General features: G+C 43.3%; 1 protein-coding gene across 1 annotated transcript; it reads left to right on the forward strand.

The window, feature by feature from the left end:
• Nucleotides 1-4,753: 4,753 nt before the first annotated feature.
• Nucleotides 4,754-14,932, forward strand: MS4A2 (membrane spanning 4-domains A2). Its single transcript, XM_055548101.1, has 7 exons — nt 4,754-4,883; nt 6,315-6,438; nt 7,212-7,346; nt 9,178-9,234; nt 10,432-10,587; nt 10,942-11,040; nt 12,702-14,932. The coding sequence occupies exons 1-7, from the start codon at nt 4,822-4,824 to the stop codon at nt 12,798-12,800; spliced, it is 732 nt and encodes a 243-aa protein (XP_055404076.1). The 5' UTR covers nt 4,754-4,821; the 3' UTR covers nt 12,801-14,932.
• Nucleotides 14,933-18,245: the final 3,313 nt, after the last annotated feature.

Below are 18,245 nucleotides of genomic sequence, written 5' to 3' on the forward strand. Positions count from 1 at the left end.
AGGTGATTGACATCATCTTCTGGCCCGGAGGCCTGTTAACATTTTAAGAAACTTATTTTTCTCTAAAGGTGATTATTCCAAAGTCAGGCACCAGCCTCCAAAAAAGCATTGGACAAAGCTGCATTTTACATTTCTATACACCCATTATATCAATCAATACACTGCCAAGGACACAGTAGGTAAGGAGTATGGAGACTTAGCAGCAAACATTGGCCCAACAAGTGAAAAACCCTTCACCAATACAATTTCTAATCAATCTTTTAACTACTCAAAGGAATCTGTGTTTAGGCAGTTTAGAACATCTCCTGCCTCTCACAGTTGGGAGGCTCTGAACAATCACATGTGGCCGGAAAAACCCATTCAGGCAGGCTAGAGGATTTCCAAAGGAGTTTGTAGGTTGAAACACTGTCACACCCAGGAATTATTAACTGGAGCTGTAAGCTAACTCTTTTTTCAGAGAGAGGTAGTGGGGGACAGCCCCCCGTAAAGTCAGAGGTGTAGGTGAAAGCACAAAGCAGAAAGTAGGCAGACTCTGGTTTGGGGGGTAGATGCTCGAGAATTTCCAGGGGGACTCCTGAGGCTCGATCCCGCCTTTGCGTATGCCGAGCCTCCTTCCTCATGACCTTTGTCATGGGCGGAGTTCCTCACGCTGGCTCCCGGCAGTGATAGAATCCCTGTTGAGCTATTCCAGATCCTGAAAGATGATGCTGTGGAAAGTGCTGCACTCAATATGCAATATGCACTCAATATGCAATATGCACTCAATATGCAATATGCACTCAATATGCAATATGCCGGCTCCCGGCAGTGCCTACTATGTGCCATGTGCTCTGCACACAGTGGCCAGTGAGCCACAGTCTCTGTTCTCTGGTTGCTCTTTGTGGGAGGTACAGGCCCACAGGAACATACCATTATAACATGGAGCAGTAAGGGCTGTGATAGGAAGAGTGTAGGAATCTTTGGAAGCTCATAGAAAGAGTTTCTAAACCAGGTTAAAGAGATGAAAATGACAGTTTTGGGGAGAAGACTTTTCTCCTAAACTGAGATTTTTTTTTTTTTTCAAAAACATTAATAATTTTATTTGTTTATTTATTTGGTTGCACTGGGTATTCATTACAGCATGTGAGATCTTTAGTTGCGGCATAGGAAGTCTTGGCGCACGGGATCTAGTTCTCTGAAGAGGGATCAAACCCAGGTCCCCTGCATTGGGAGTTTGGAGTCTTGGCCACTGGGCCTCCAGGGAAGTCCCCTAAATTGAGATCCTAAAGATGATTGGGAGTTAGCATGATGAAGAGAAAAAGGAAGAAGCTGGACATATGCAAAAGCCTCTAAGCAGGAGAGAATTGGGGATATTCAGGGAACACACCAGAGGCTTTAATGTGTCTGACTTTGATGCATGAGGAGCAGATGGCAAGACCTATTTGGAGGAGACGTGTATGCCTCTCAGGAGACAAGACAGAACAGCAAGCAAGGCACTGTGCACACCCCTGCACACAGCACCGTCTAAGGGAGGGCCAGCCCCCTAGGCATCTCTCCAGGCTGGCCCGTGGACTCACTGCTGCCTCCAACCCGTGGAAGGAACGAGCTTGCCCCTTCCTCAGGGCGCGAGCAGGCAGGGACCTTTGTTCTCACTGCCCTCTGCGGCCGCGGGCCCCAGGAAAGCCTTGCCTGAAAGAGAAACAGAGGAGTTGAAATTGATGCGGTGCTGTTGAACCGGCTTATATTGACTTGTAATTTTCGGTGAGGATGACCGAACATCATTTTGTTAGCTTGAAGTAGGCTATGGTGAAACTGTTTATACCACATGCGGGCTTAGTCATTCAGTCGCGTCTGCCCCTTTGCGATCCGCTGCACTGCAGCCCCCCAGGCTCCTCTGTCCATGGCATTCTCCAGCCAAGAACGCTGGAGAGGGTTGCCATGCCCTCCTCCAGCGGATCTTCCCGACCCAGGGATTGAAGACCCTGCATTGCAGGTGGATTCCTTACTGTCCAGGGCCAAGTTCCACCCTCCAACCCTAGAAAGCCAGTTGTTAAATATTTACCAACACAACGATGAACGAAGATGGACGGGTCATGTACTTGGAATCTAGGAGCATCACCGCAGTCGCAACGCAGAGTGATTTGGAAGGAGTTAAGAGAAGAAGGCTGGTGAGGAGTCTGATACAGTGAACCGAACCACTGGTGAACACACTTCAGTGGAAGGAAAGGTATTTACAGTAACAATCATATTATCATTTTTCATTAATTCTGCTTTTCCTATATAAAGCTCTGAAATATTTTGCAACTTTGATTTTAAAACCATAGACCAATTTGGTGGGAATTGAAATATTATTAATATTAATATATTAAATGGTGTCATTTATATTTTGCTCTTCAGGTCTTATTTTAATAAGATCTTCTTTTTAATTAGGTCTTCTTTTTAATCAGGTCTCTTCTCTTTAATCAGGTCTTCTTTTTAATTATATAATGTTTTCCTTTATCTTGTTCATCTTTACATCTTGCTCTTATTTACATTTACATATGAAAGCAATTTCATTTCTTTTTAAAGATCAGATGAAGGACCCTGGTAGGCTGTAGTCCATGGGGTCACTAAGAGTCGGACACAACTGAGCGACTTCACTTTCACTTTTCACTTTCATGTATTGGAGAAGGAAATGGCAACCCACTCCAGTGTTCTTGCCTGGAGAATCCCAGGGACGGGGGAGCCTGGTGGGCTTCTGTCTATGAGGTCGCACAGAATCGACCTAGCAGCAGCAGCAGCAGCATAGGGCCTGCATGGTGGCTCAGTGGTAAAGAATCCGCCTGCCAGTGTAGGAGATGCTGTTTGATCCCTGGTCCAAGATGATCCCACATACCACAGAGCAACTAAGCCCATGTTTCACAACTATTGAGCCTGTGCTCTAGAGCCTGTGAGCCACAAACAGCCCACAAACCACAACTACGGAGGCATAAGTGCCCGTGCTCTGCAACAAGGGAAGCCACTGCATGACTGACCCACACACCGCAGCTGGAGAGGAGTCCTCACTCACCGCAGCTGGAGAAAAGCCCCTAAGCAACAAAGACCCAGCAGAGCCAAAAATAAATAAAATTCTAAAAAAGATCAGTATCTATCCTCACACTTTTTTCTCTCGTTGAATTGGCGTGGATAACTTCTATAACATTGAAAAGAGGAAGAAATTTGCTCTTTGACCTCAATGCTTGTTTGCTCTAGACCATATGTGCACGTGTGTGTGCGTGTGTGTGTATCAGAGAGAGAGAAAGACTGGGATTCCTTGGAGTTTCAGACAATACCCTGAAGAAATAGCAGTTTTCAATTCGCAACATGTAAACGCGTGCACATTTAAGTGACCTGCACATTCAGTATGAGGAAACAATTGTCCAGATGGGATCTGAAAGCAAATTTCTTTGGAGTTTGGGGAAATAAACCCAGTGTATATCAAAGAGAAGAAATGTTGCTTGTCAAAGAGGAAGCCGGATGATGAGTGGGTGCAGAGTGTGGACAGATGTGCCTCCAGAAGGAGGAAACACATGCGGCGGGAGGGATGTTAGCACTGTTATCTCCTCCTTCAGGCAGAGGCATGGTTAAAACCCATCTTGATAAGTTTGCCCCCACCAGAAAAAAGGCACTTTGGTATACGTTTCAATGTTCACTGTTGTGAAAGATCGAGGAGTGTGTTTATACAAAGACCCAAAGTGAGGGTACAGAGGACGATAAGCGTCTCAATGGGGGAAGGAGGTGGCAAAAGCTGGGGCATGAAATAGTTGAAACTCACAAGACGCGTCTCAGTTACTGATTTGCATTTTGCAAGTTTCTGTTGAAAATTTTCACAAAATAGCCTTGTGTCCAAACACCAAAGACCATTCTCAGTCTCTTTCCTCTCTAAACCTCAAGTTTAGTTTCTGATTATTCTCTGCAAACGTAATGAAGTATTATAGACTGCTCCCAGAAAGCACCATAAGGAGACATTTCTTTGAGGTCTTTTCTAGAAGATATGGTGTAACTTCTCTAAAGGAGACGTGAGAGAATGAAAAATCCCGAGGCTCTATTTAAACTAAAAATAGAGCTACCTTGTGATCCAGCAATCCCAGTCCTGGGCATATATCTGGGGAAAATCATAACTTGACAAGATACATGCACCCCAATGTTCATTTCAGTACTACTTGCAATATCCAGAACGTGGAAGCAGCTTAAACATCCACCAACAGAGGACTTGATAAAGAAGCTGTGGCACATCTATACGCTGGAATATTACTCAGCCATAAAAAAGAAAGAAGGAGCGCCACTTGCAGCAACATGAGAGAATCTAGAGAAAGACAGAAACACTCCTATCTGCAAACAGTGCTTCAGCCTTAGGCTACCTGTGAGGCCCAGTCCTCTCAAGACAATTGGAGGACTTCTGACATAGGAATGGCTGACCTGGGTCACAAACAGAGAAAACACCAGGAGAGAAGAACAGTCTCTTTTTGCCCTGCGGTTCTCTCTCACCTTCGCAGTTCCAACTAAACCCTCTCACTTTGGGGTTCTGTAAATCCTGCTGATTTCAGAAAGAATTATCCTCCAAGAGTCTCAAATCTCCCCAATTCACACTCATCCCAATTCAGTAGCCCATTCAATTTTGCTCTTAATGATAACAAGAAAAGCCCTGTTGATCTTAATCAGTGAGGAAACTTATCTTTCTGACCAATGTCTTAAGTATGAAGATAGTTATCCACGTCATGAATCACCCATCTTAGCTGGCCATCTGGAGACTCTTAAGAGGGAGTCCGCCAAGGCTAACGGTAACACTGCCCTTCATCCCTGGAGAGCTCTGCTAGCGAAGCAATGGAGGCAGAGAGCAGGAGCAGGACAGAGCTTGCTCTCCCCACTCCACAGGAGCCCACCAGGTAGGCGCAAGCTGTTGGTTGTTTCTATTCCCAGTCACTTAATGAACTGGAGATAGTCACAGTGCTGGGGTGATGCCAGGTCATAAACTTGGGCCTGGGCCCACTGGGCTTAATGAAAATACCGAATATAAAGAAGTTATTTGCTATACTTTCCCAGTAGTTCTCTCTGGTCGATGGGAGAAGGTTTTTATTTAGCTGTAAGTTTTCTAACAAAAGAGGCTCATATTCTAGGCTTGAAGTAGGGGCTTTGTACCCTCTTGCCTCTGTGTCTGATGTGTGTGAATCTCTGTGACTCTCAAGCTGCGGGGTCCTGCCCCACTGTCTAGAGGGAAATGTTCGCAGGGTGAAATCTGGTGGAGATGTGCATAGTTTAGTTTCCCTTTGGACACAGAAGATCAGCACGTACGGGGAGTGTGTTAGTCGCTCAGTCTCTCCGACTCTTTGCAACCCCGTGGACTGTAGCCCGCCAGGCTCCTCTGTCCATGGAATTCTCCAGGCAGGAATACTGTAGTGGGTTGCCATGCCCTTCTCCAGGGGATCTTCCTGACCCAGCGATCTAACCCAGGTCTCCTGCATTGCAGGCAGATTCTTTACCATCTGGGAACCCCCAACACATATTAAAACTTTCTTTTAAAGGTTTGAGGAGAAACTGAAGACAGAGCTTCAGAAATCAGTAACAGATTGAAAGTCATTGTAAAATATTAAGTACACTCCAGTGCTTGGGAAGACGTGGTGCTGCCAGTGAGCCTCCTCTAAGGATGAGATAGGAACAGAGATCAGCAGACCTTTCAAAGTCACTCCTTTATGCACATGAAGTTGACTATGTCATTGACAACCTCTTTTCAGATACATTTCTATGCTCAAAAGACTGAGAGTGTGTAGGTAAACATGTTTGATAGTTTTTACTCTTACTCACCAGCATAGATTAATGAGAAAGAAACTGGCAATAACTCTGGACTAAGAATAAGAAGGGCTTCCCTGCTTCCCTGGTGGCTCAGATGGTAAAACATCCTCTTGCAATCAAGAGACCCGGGTTTGATCTCTGGGTCGGGAAGCTCACCTGGAGAGGGGAATGACTACCCACTCCAATATTCTTGCCTAGAGAATTCCATGGACAGAGGAGGCTGGTGGGCTACATTACAGTCCTTAGGGTTGCAAAGAATCCGACATGACTGAGTGATTAAGTACACACAAGCACAAGAATAAGAAGACTTGGTATGGTTTTTGTTCCATCTAACCATGATCAGATACTGATCCTGGCCACTAACTTGGACCCTCTGAGCCTCTGAGTTTCCTGTACTTTTACAGTGAAGATTTTAATTACAGAATTATTTTGAAAAATAAGCAAAACTCTCCTTTCTGTCAGTTGAGATCTTTGCATGGAGACTTAGAGAGTTTTCTCACAGCTGCATTTCTGTGTAAACTTCACAGGGCATCTGAAATTGAACTTGCAGAAATCTCTCTCCAGGAAAGCGTCTTACTGGAAAGGCCTGCCCCAACCGCACCACGCCAAACGTGGCTGACTGTTTTGAAGAGAGAGCTGGAATTCCTGGGGGTGAGTGAGCCTCCTCCAACCTCAACTAGAGTAAAGACTGGCTCTAGGAAAGAGTATTTGGTGGCATCAACATAGCTTCCCTACTCAGACTCACGGAGGGAAAAACCTAGAAGAAAATTATTGAAACTCGCCACACTCTGTTAGGCAGGGTCCTAACAGTGGCTCAGGTGGCAAAGAATCTGCCTGCAGTGCAGGAGCCCCAGGTTCAATCCCTGGGTTGGGAAGATTCCCTGGAGAGGGAAATGGCAACCCACTCCAGTAGTCTTACCTGGGAAATCTCACCAGAAGATCCTGGTGGACTGCAGTCCGTGGGGTTCCCAGGGTCAGACACGACTTAGCAATTGATCCACCACCTCCAGGCACCCTGTTGCGTAGAAAGAAGCATTTCCTCATGAAGACTAGGGTTAGACCAGCAAGTAGGATCTGCCAACTCTGTTCAGTTGCCAATGGATCAATATCATCCTGTGAATGATTTATAATCTCTGTCTTCTCATAGATAGAAAGAGCCATTATTAATGTCCACCATGAGCGTGTAAAAAAGGCCCAGGAGATGGCTATGTTTGCATGACCTCATGGCTATGCTTGCATGAGGTCATGCCAGTATAAATTCTTAGAGTGGCCAGACGATACTGGAAAATACTGCATTTGGATCCTTTTGAGGACTGCCTAAGACACCAAAGCAATTTCTCACATTTGGCCTCAATTATAAGGAAATTGATGTAATCTTAGAAAAATACCTTCTGATTTCACAAAATCTATGCATTTTTCTACAGGTAACACAAATTCTGATTGGTTTGATATACGTTTATTTTGGAATAATTGTGAGCGCCAAGATCAATGGTTCAGAGTTTACTGAATACTTTTTTTCATCATTTAAAGCTGGCTACCCATTCTGGGGAGCCCTATTTGTGAGTATATGTCTACAGTTGTCTGAAATAATACTGCACGTGGCTTTTCTTTTATCCAGATCAGATCTAACAATTGTTTATTCTCGTGTTGAGAATATATGAGTGTATTCTAATATGTATATGGATATATATATAAATATAGATGCATACTCACAGTTTACAAGGCACTTTGGGTTAAATTAGCTAATACATGTTTATGTATTGCTCAAGGGGCATTAAGTAAGAATCGAACCTAAACTTTCAGAATCTAACTTGAGAAAAATTTGTGTAACACCATTTATCAGTAAAGCTATCTTAGCAAAGGTAGTGGAGAAGGCAACGGCACCCTACTCCAGTACTCTTGCCTGGAAAATCCCATGGATGGAGGAGCCTGGTAGGCTGCAGTCCATGGGGTCGCTAAGGGTCGGACACGACTGCGCGACTTCACTTTCACTTTTCACTTTCATGCACTGGAGAAGGAAATGGCAACCCACTCCAGTGTTCTTGCCTGGAGAATCCCAGGGACGGGGGAGCCTGGTGGCTGCCGTCTATGGGGTCACACAGAGTCGGACACGACTGAAGTGACTTAGCAGCAGCAGCAGCAAAGGTAGAGGGGAGAGATTGTTGAAATGAGGAGAGCAAGGCTGACATCTGGTGAACTTCGACTGTGCCCTAGAAACTCTGTTAGGCACTTTCTCATTGTATCTCTTTCAGTCATTGTACTAGTTAGAAACCAGAAGGCTGAATGAGCTCATAAAAATACAGTTTTTATTGAAGTATAACAGATATATAATAAACACCACCTATTTAAGGTGTATAATTTGATAAATTTTGACATGACACGTGAGAACCTTTCCACATCAATATAACGAAGATACTCATCATGGCCAAAAATCTCCTGTTGCCCTTGGTCACCCCTCCCTCAGCCTCTGTCCTCCTATCCTCAAGCAGTCGCTTGTTTTCTGTCACAGCAGACTAGTTTGCATTCTCTGGAGTTTTATATAAGTGAATGATAATGCCATCTTCTCTCTAACGCCTGGCTTCTCGCACTCAGCATGCTTGTTTCTGATTAATCCGTGTTGTTTTTTGCATCAACATTTTGTTTCACGAGGATATATTTTAACCCTAAAAATACTGCATTGGCTTGGCCCTCTGCTAAATACGCAGGTCTCAGGTCACTTGTTTAAAACTCTCCTTAAACTTTTGCTGTATTTAATTTGAAACTTTCTTACTGTCTTTTCATTCCGATCATTTAGTTCATTAGGTGTCTCTCAACTCACCACACAATCTGAATCTATGAAATGTTCTGAATGTGTGCTCCTGGTTGATAATCTCACTAAATCCTTCACCATGTGTATTTTCATAATGGCTGTATGTCTACAAGATAGATGGCAGACTCTGGAGACAGACATGTGTTTCTCGCCCAGAGGAACTGACACTGTAATGCACAAGATGCTCGTACGAGCGAATGATCACAATAAAATGCGAGTTGTGTTACAGCAGAGCCACGCCCCAGGGGCTGCTGGACTTCACAGCACTTAGTGGGGACCCATGGACTCTCAGAGTTAGCATTACCTGGCAGCCTGGTACAAACGAAGACTCTCAGGCCACATCTAGGACTTACTGGGTAACAATTTGCATTTTAGCAAGATAATTCACATGGACATTTAATTTAGAGATGCTTTCTATAGGAAATTAGAAAAATAAAATAATAAAACTAAAAAATAAAATGGATTAAAGGACATCCTATAGAATGCCCACAACTACCTTCTATTTGGAAGGTGAGGATGAAAGGGACACAGAGAAGAACAGAGACCCACTGTGCTTTTTCCCCCTCCTTCCTTTTGAACAGTTTGCTATTTCTGGAGTTTTGTCAATCATGTCTGAAAGGAAACCTTCAGCATATCTGGTGAGTTGCATTCTGTCTTTATCCTTGAGAAGGTAAGAAAAATTTAATTTTAAGAGTCTTGAAGGAGACACACTGTTATCTCTTATGAGTGAATGTGGATATGTGATTTTCTTCCGATCTACTTTTGTCTTGGATATAGTCACTAAACATGTAATCATTAAAATACCAATTGTATCACTTAAAAACAATGACTGTATTACTTTGACACTTGTTGAAAAAATACCCTCACACCAGCTATGTCCTCACACTATAGTCCTGTGATCCAACAAATGATTCGTTTCCAATTAAGGAGTCTATTTGATGAGAGACTATGAGTATAGTTTGTCTAGTCAAAGCTATGGTTTTCCCAGTAGTCATGTACAGATGTTAGAGTTGGATCATAAAGAAGGCTGAGCTCTGAAGAATTGATGCTTTTGAACTGTGGTGTTGGAGAAGACTCTTGAGAGTCTGCTGGATAGGTCAGAGATCAAACCAGTCCATTCTAAAGGAAATCAACCCTGAATAATTCATTGGAAGGACTGATGCTGAAGTTGAAGCTCTGGCCACCTGATGTGAAGAGCCCACTCATGAGACAAGACCCTAGTGCTGGGAAAGATTGAAGGCAGGAGGAGAAGGGGACAACAGAGGACAAGATGGTTAGACTCAGTGGACATGAGTCTGAGCACACTCTGGGAGATAGTGAAAGAGGGGAACCTGGGGGGCTACAGTCCACGGGGTCACAAAGAGTTGGACACGACTCAGCAACTGAACAGCAGCAACAGCAATAGGAGTATTCATGTGGGTCTTCCTGCATGCAGTCTTAGAAAGTTGTAGGTCCTTATTATACAAGTACAGTTTCTACATGTCCCTTTGTAATCTGTATTTTGAATAAATGGACTTCCCTGGTGGCTCAGATGGTAAAGCTTCTGCCTACAATGTGGGAGACCTGGGTTCAATCCCTGGGTCAGGAAGATCCTTTGGAGAAGGAAACGGCAACCCACTCCAGTATTCTTGCCTGGAAAATCCCATGGATGGAGGAGCCTGGTGGGCTACAGTCCATGGGGTCACAAAGAGTTGGACACGACTGAGTGACCTCACTTTTTTCCCTTTGCATAAGTGCGGAGTTTGTTGGATATATCCAGCCCTGAAATGCAGGTAGGTTTACTGAACACTGCGGCAGGGGCGGGACCCAGTCTAAATGTTCCCCTTTGTCGTCAGATCCGCGGATGCCTGGGAGCAAATGTGGTTAGCGGCGTGGCCGCAGGAACAGGCGTCGGCATCCTCATCAGTAACCTGAAGCAGAGCGCCACTTACGTCTACGGCTGCGAGGAGGTCTATGTGAACGACAACTGCTCTCTGGCCTGCTTCTCCACCGTGTGTATTTCTCATGGGAAGGCTGAGACCCTGGTCCTGATCTAAGTGGGACGCCTTCTTTCCCTTTCTATGAACACCACCCTTTCCTGCCACCGCATCACGTAATGCAGTGTTCTGGAGGCTCGTGCCCAGCGTCGTGCCAGCCTCCTTCCCCCACCTCGACCTGAATCCCGCAAGGGTGGTGCCGGGGGCTTTGAGTAACCACCTCCTGGTTTCCGCACGTGTCATTCTATAGGAACTGGCCATGTGCTGAGTGGGCATGGGTGATGAAAACAGGGGCCGCTGTAAGGGAATGCGCTTTCCCACCCCTTGACTCCACTTGTGCTTTGGTTGTTGTTGGCTGTTGCTCAACAGGAGGTTGTGGCGATGATCCTGTTTCTCACCATCCTGGGCTTTGGCAGCGCTGTATCACTCATAGCTTATGGAATTGGCGAGATAATTGAAGCAAATCAGGTAGGCGGAGGCCTGATATTAAATCCTAAATGATAAAGGACTTGAGCTTTGTTGCTTATAAGTATGGCCTGGGTTTCCTGCAACATTGCTTCCAGTTTCAATATTCCATTTCTCCAAGTTTCAGGATTTTGGTTTCCAAATCTCATGTTTTGAATGAATTAATTTATTTTAACCTCACTCATTATTAGAGAAAAGCAAATCAAAACCACAATGAGGTATCATCTCCCACCAATCAGAATGGCCATCATCAAAAAGTCAACAAACAATACATGCTGGAGAGGGTGTGAAGAAATGGGAGCCAAATCTCGTGTTTTGAATCAAATTTTCCACTCACAAACCTCATAGTATTAATATAATTCCTTTGGTTGAAGTTTAGGAAAGTAAGATCTTCATCATTTTAGGAAATGCAGATGCTTCAAAGTATTAAGCATATGTTGAGCATAAGAGACAAATATACAGGTAGCACATGTTAGAAACACTTAAATATCTGGGCTTTTAAAAATTTGTTCCTGCTCTCTTTTTCTTGGATTTCACCTTCCCACGTGCTCTGAAGCCTGTATTTTGTTTCCTCTCTGAGTCATGACTACCAACTGCGCTTCCACTTGTCTTACCCAGTTTTATACCTGTGACGTATGAAAGAGAGTTAGAAATACCTGATGCATACACATTTACTCAGATCTTCCAGGTAAAACACACTCCCTCCATCTTTCCACTTACCTGAAGCATTCAAGTCTGCCTGCCTTTTCTGATCCCTTTCCTTCAGAGATAAGTAAGATAAGAGATGTACCAAATTTCAGATACAGAATCATCTCAACAACTTCTCATTGACAATTTCTTTGGAACCCACTTGGCCAGCCAACCTGGTTTGTTGGAGATGGAAGTATTGTTGCTGTTGTTGTTCAGTCGCTCAGTCACGTCTGACTCTTTGCGACCCCATGGACTGCAGCACGCCAGGGTTCCCTGTCCTTCACCATCTCCTGGAGCTTACTCAGACTTGTGTCCCTTGAGTCAGTGATGCCATCCAACCATCTCATCCTCTGTCATCACCTTCTCCTCCTGCCTTCAATCTTTCTCAGCATCATGGTCTTTCCAATGAGTCAGCTCTTCACATCAGGTGGCTACAATATCACAGTGTAATGGCAGGCTGTGAAGAAAGCTGAGCAACAAAGAATTGATGCTTTTGAACTGTGGTGTTGGAGAAGACTCTTGAGAGTCCCTTGGACTGCAAGGAGATCCAACCAGTCCATTCTGAAGGAGATCAGCCCTGGGATTTCTTTGGAAGGAATGATGCTAAAGCTGAAACTCCAGTACTTTGGCCACCTCATGCGAAGAGTTGCCTCATTGGAAAAGACTCTGATGCTGGGAGGGATTGGGGGCAGGAGGAGAAGGGGACAACAAAGGATGAGATGGCTGGATGGCATCACTGACTCGATGGAGGTGAGTCTGAGTGAACTCTGGGAGTTGGTGATGGACAGGGAGGTCTGGTGTGCTGTGATTCATGGGGTCGCAAAGAGTCAGACACCACTGAGCGACTGAACTGAACTGAGCTGAATGGTAGGCTGTGAGATACAAAAAAAGATGAGATATGGCTCTTAAGCAAATATTCTAATGGCAGAAAACTCTTGGTGATTGATCACGTTTTTTCCCCCTCACCTCATCAGATTCCAGAAGATCGTCTTTATGAAGAAGTAAATATATATGCACCAATTTACAGCGAGTTGGAAGAAAGAGAGGAGACAACTTCTCCTGCTGATTCGTAAGACTCATGTGTCCAGAACATTCTGATTCACGGCAAAAGGCTTAGAAAGCCATGGTCTCTGTGTAAGAGGCTACTGGCAAAATTTCAATTCTTTCTATGACTTGACAAGTTTATATTATGGTTTATTCTCCAGACGGCAATATTCTATTTTTGTTGTCTCTGTTCACTTAAATTTACCCCCCTCCATTTGTAGATAAGATAGACTCCTGTATTTCTTGTTTTCTGTTACTATGTCAATCCCATCCCTTCTGGGATGTCCACCTGTAATAAGTAAGCATAACTGTGCAAATAGGAAAAACAAGAGGAAGACTGGCTGAGAGCTGAGTTAAGCTTAACAGTTGGATAATATTTGCCCTTAGCCTTTTTGAGAGCTGCAGATGTGTGTGATCTGTGACCCCTTTCCGACTGCAAGCACCTTGAGGGCAAAGTCCATTCAGCAAACTCAAACTGAGAGCCAGCTAAGTGAAACTGATGGCACCTGTCTCCTTCACATTGTGTATTCCAGTATTTCATCCATGGTGGGTGCTCAGTGTGGGTGTATGGGGTGTAGGGGTGAAGATTCAGAGAAGGTATATCACCAGGTCGAGTCAGGAGTAGCATAGGAAAGGAGAAATTTTGGAGATTATAAGACCAAATTGACATAAATTAAGAATAGAGGCAGAAAGACTCTGTTAGACGGACTATGCATAGAGATTCTTTAGGCATGTATTAAGCATTTGGGTGGATACATATCAAATTAGCAATAGCTATTTCCTCATTGTGTTTGGTCTTATATGAACAAAACAGCATGGTGTGTTAGAAGGATTGCTGATGTTATAAAGTGCCCTGGAATACCAGGCCTATTGCTTATTTATCGAGTGAGCGTTGCAAATCCTTTAACGTTTTACTTAATCAGGGTTTTTTCATCTGTGACATTAAGATATTAGGAATAATTTACCTGCCAGCTCTAAAAGTGTGTGTAGAAACACATGCAAACACAGGATAAATTAGTATATGTGCTGCCAAAGCAAGCGCCACAGTATAAATTAAAAGTGCTCTAAAAAAAGAAATTATTGTGGAATCCATTCATATTAACTCATGAATATTCATTCACGCTCACACACAGCAATCTCCAAATCTTAGTAGTCTCTAATGATATAACATTTAAGTCCATTTTATCTTGAAAGTCCCACTTCCTAATCCCACTTCAACTTTCTCTTGAATATGCATTCTGCTTGACCACCTCACGTCAGCATCCTGGGTTGAAATGTGCTTTCTTCCTTTCTGTTTTTGGTTGACTTTCTCCTTTCCGTAAAACCTGTCTTAAATCCCATCTCATTCTTTAAGTTTTTCTAGTTGATTGCTTCTCTCTCTAGATGATGTTTTTCTAATCAAACACACACACACACACGCACACACATTTCTTATACTCTATATAATTTACTATAGGCAAATATTTTATGTCCCCTCAATGATAATATATTTTTTCAGAGACACAAAATCTCATAAAAATCTATATTTTGCCTGAATCAGCAGCACATTCACTGATACAATATTGCTCAAAATTGTTTGCAGACTGATGAATAAACAGTAGGGAGTTTTATTAAGTTACTCACTATATCTGGTGAGATGTAAACCGTAAAGGGAAAATCACTTAATGAAGAATGTGAAATGGAAGAAGAATCAATTAAGACCTGAGCTAAAATGAAGTCAGTGGAAATGAAGAGAAATGACAGTTTCTAAAAAATGGAGAAAGAGTTATTGGTCTTCCCACTACTGAGCTGAATTAAAGAATGAAACCAGAGAGGCAACCGGTTGCTTAACATGTTACGCGTTTGAATCTAGGATCAAGGAACATTGGGTAATGTTGAAAGACAGAGGAAGTGAGAAATACAAACGGACACGTGAGGAGTACAGACAGAGCCAGATTAAGTTCAGCTTTAGACTGTCATTTTTAGGAGATTGAAGGGAAATGCAGTTTCAGCTTGCCTGATAGTGTTCAGGGCAGAGTGCTGGTAAGCATGGATTTTGGTGACAGAGGTTTACTATTGTTGTAAGAGAGATCAGTATTAAATGAAGAAAATTAACACTCTAAGAGAATTATATTGGGAGAAAAGCAAGGCCCAGTTAGCCTTTACATGCCTGTAACCAGTGGGGACATGCACATCACGGGGTGGCGGGATGGGGCGGGGGGAGGAGAGGAAATACCCAGGGCAGAAAACAAGAGAATTAGGCAGGAAAATGCACCGTGAAGCTGCAGCCAACAGGTAGCCCAAAGTAGACAGAGGTTAGACAAAGAATAAGTAACCTCAGAGACAGTATCTGCTGACTTGAGGAAGAGACAAATCAATAGGGATAGATCCACGTAAGATGTAGAGATGGGACAGAGAAAACAGCAGTAGTGAATGAATGAGAAGGCGCAGAGAAACTCAAAACAGGGCTATGGTGACGCATGAGATAGCAAAACACTTGCAGAAATATTAGAGAGACGACGGGGGCATGTGTGATGCAAGAAGGAGAGACGAGATTGTGAACAGAAGATGGTAAAGAAAACTAAGCTCTCCAAATGAGTTTGTTTCTTTTGACATTTTTAAAGAGAAGGCAAAAATAGTTCACACTTATAGCCTAAATCTTGATAGAAGAGTCCTGGGGAGAGACTGAAGGAATCAGCTGGGAGTATTATTCACAAATTAATTAATGAAATAATTAGGTACATTTTATTTATTTGGACTGCCAAAATTAAAAATTGATAAGTAGGTGTTAATTTCCCCAGGCTAGGCAAGAGACCACATAACCATGCAACCAATGATGACGTCAGTTTTTATGCTTATGTGACCTTAGGAGCCTAGGTTTCCTGTTTTCATTTTTTCTGAAATTAAAATTTTGTTTCCCCAAACTTGACAACAGCTTAAAAATATACTCTTTTACTGCATAGCTTGCCAAACTGATTCACCATTCTTAATCATTCATAGATAAAATCACACACTTTTGAGGAAAATATATTCACTTCCAAACCTGGCCCACCAGGACCTCCAACAGTGACTCTGGTCTACCTTTTTATTGTATAATATTTTACTCTGCTCTTTCCTCCACTCAGTTAATATTTTAACTGCATATTGGCTGTGTATCTCTATGTACATCACACTTTTTTTTTTGTCTTAAGATCATTCTGATAGTTGTTCTTTATCTTCCTGTCTTTTATCACGTGCCTGCTGTAGGCATCCACTGAGAATGCAACTGGAATGCTCTTCACATATTTAGTGTCTCAATTTATCTTTTTTAAAACATCAACTTAAAGGTTATTTTCTCTATTAGGACCGCCTAATGTACATGTATTCACCCAGCCTGCTTCATAATCACTTGACCCCATGAAACAATGTATTATCATGTATTATCAGTGTATTTTTTATCTCCTTGATATATCCTTAATCACTAGTATTTGTTCAATAAATCAGAATCATTTATTTCTTATCTGTGTGTGTGTATCTGTGTATGTGTGTGTGTGTGTGTGTGTGTACATTAGGGAGGAGATTGATCAGGGATAATTGGGGATCAAAATATCAATTCAGTGATGCTAAGGACCAAGAACAGTTCCCGGGTCTGCATTTTAAATAATGCTTTATCAAATGGGATAATCTGTAAACAACCCCACAGACAGAAAATGGACTAAAACAACAATCGCTGGCCTTCTTGCCAATGAATGGTGGGTCAAGTTGAAAGGAACCTGAGCTGTGAGTTGCATTTTACAAGTTAGTCCTGACTCCTATTTGTTTTGCTATGAGTCAGTATTTTCCCTTTGAGGACCTCAGTTTTTCCACCTGACAATGAGCACTTTGGACCAAAAAGCCCCAGCTGAACTTCCTGCTTCCATATTCCCTGCTTTTAGACAGTTCGGATGGCTGGTGATCATGATCACTAAGCTTGTGAGTGGGACAGCAGCCGCAATCAGAGCTCTTTCGTGCTACTTGAGCTATGGTCCGGCAAGACATCTGGGACAGCAACGTTCATTCTAAACTCCTGGGACAAAAGCTAATCAAAGTTCCCTCTTTAAAAATTATCTTAGAAAACATTCTCCCCAGGACTTCCCTGGTGGTCCAGAGGTTAAAATACCCCCTCCCAATGCAGGGATCGGATTCAGTCCCTGCTAAGAGAGCTAGATCCCACAGGCTGGAACCAAAGATCCTGCATGTGTGCTGAGACCCAGCGCAGCCAAATAATACATAAATATTAAAAGTTTTTTTCACAGATAATTCTCATTCTATGAGGTACAGCTCTACTTATGAAACACTGATAAAACGGAGTACCGTTTCATACCTTCAGCTTGGTTTAGACCACTGAGGCCGTCGGTAGTCACCACCTGTGCGACATGAGCGCGTCCCTCCACTGGAAAAACCTCTGCTCATTCCATAAACTGTCAAGAGGGCTCAGCTTGCATCTCCCAAACAACTTCCGTCTGGGAATCCCTGCATAGTGTTATGCTGAACAACACGGAGGAGCAGAGACTGTTTAGAATGTGAACGCTGCATGAAATATGCTGTCTTAGGCTGTGCTAAGTCACCTCTCTTTGTGACCCTTATGGACTGTAGCCCACTAGGCTCCTCTAGCCATGGGATTCTCCAGGCAAGAATACTGGAGTGGGTTGCCATGCTCTCCTCCAGGGGATCTTCCCGACCCAGGGATTGAACCCACATCTTTTACATCTCTTGCATTGGCAGGCAGGTTCTTGGCCATTAGTGCCAACTGGGAAGCCCTGCATGAAATATACCCAGAAGCAAATTGTAGAAGCTACACTAGATGAATACTCAATGGCTCAGTCTTGTCTGATTCTTTGCAATCCTTTGGGACTCTAGCCTGCCAGGCTAGTCTATGGGATTTCCCAGGCAAGAATACTAGAGTGGGTTTCCATTTCCTTCTCCAGGGTATCTTTCTGACCAAGGGATCAAACCCAGGTCTCCTGCAGTGCAGGCAGATTCCTTACCACGGACCCACCAAGGAAGCCCATAGAATATTTCTAGGCAAACTGAAAAGCAAGAAATACATGTTATAATATTGTTTTAGTTCTAAAAAGGCAATGTAGTGGATGGGAAAAGGCTATAGGGAAATACTATCAGATTTGCTGCTGCTGCTGCTAAGTTGCTTCAGTTGTGTCTGACTTTGTGTGACCTCATAGACGGCAGCCCAACAGGCTCCCCCGTCCCTGGGATTCTCCAGGCAAGAACACTGGAGTGGGTTGCCATTGCCTTCTCCAACTATCAGATTTGAGAAACCACCAAAAACGTCTCTTCTCTTCAGAAGTGAGAAATGTTTTAAAATGTATCATCAAAAAAATAAAAATAAAATGTATTATCAGCCTGTTAGGAATGAACAGGAAAACAGAGCAAAATCCCCATCTGTAACAAACACAAGGAACAGAGAGATAAACACGGGCATTTCTTGACTCTAACACTCAGCTGTGCCAAAATGTGCC

The sequence above is a fragment of the Bubalus kerabau genome, chromosome 15 (assembly GCF_029407905.1).
Source record: "Bubalus kerabau isolate K-KA32 ecotype Philippines breed swamp buffalo chromosome 15, PCC_UOA_SB_1v2, whole genome shotgun sequence".
NCBI classification, from domain to species: Eukaryota; Metazoa; Chordata; class Mammalia; order Artiodactyla; family Bovidae; genus Bubalus; species Bubalus kerabau.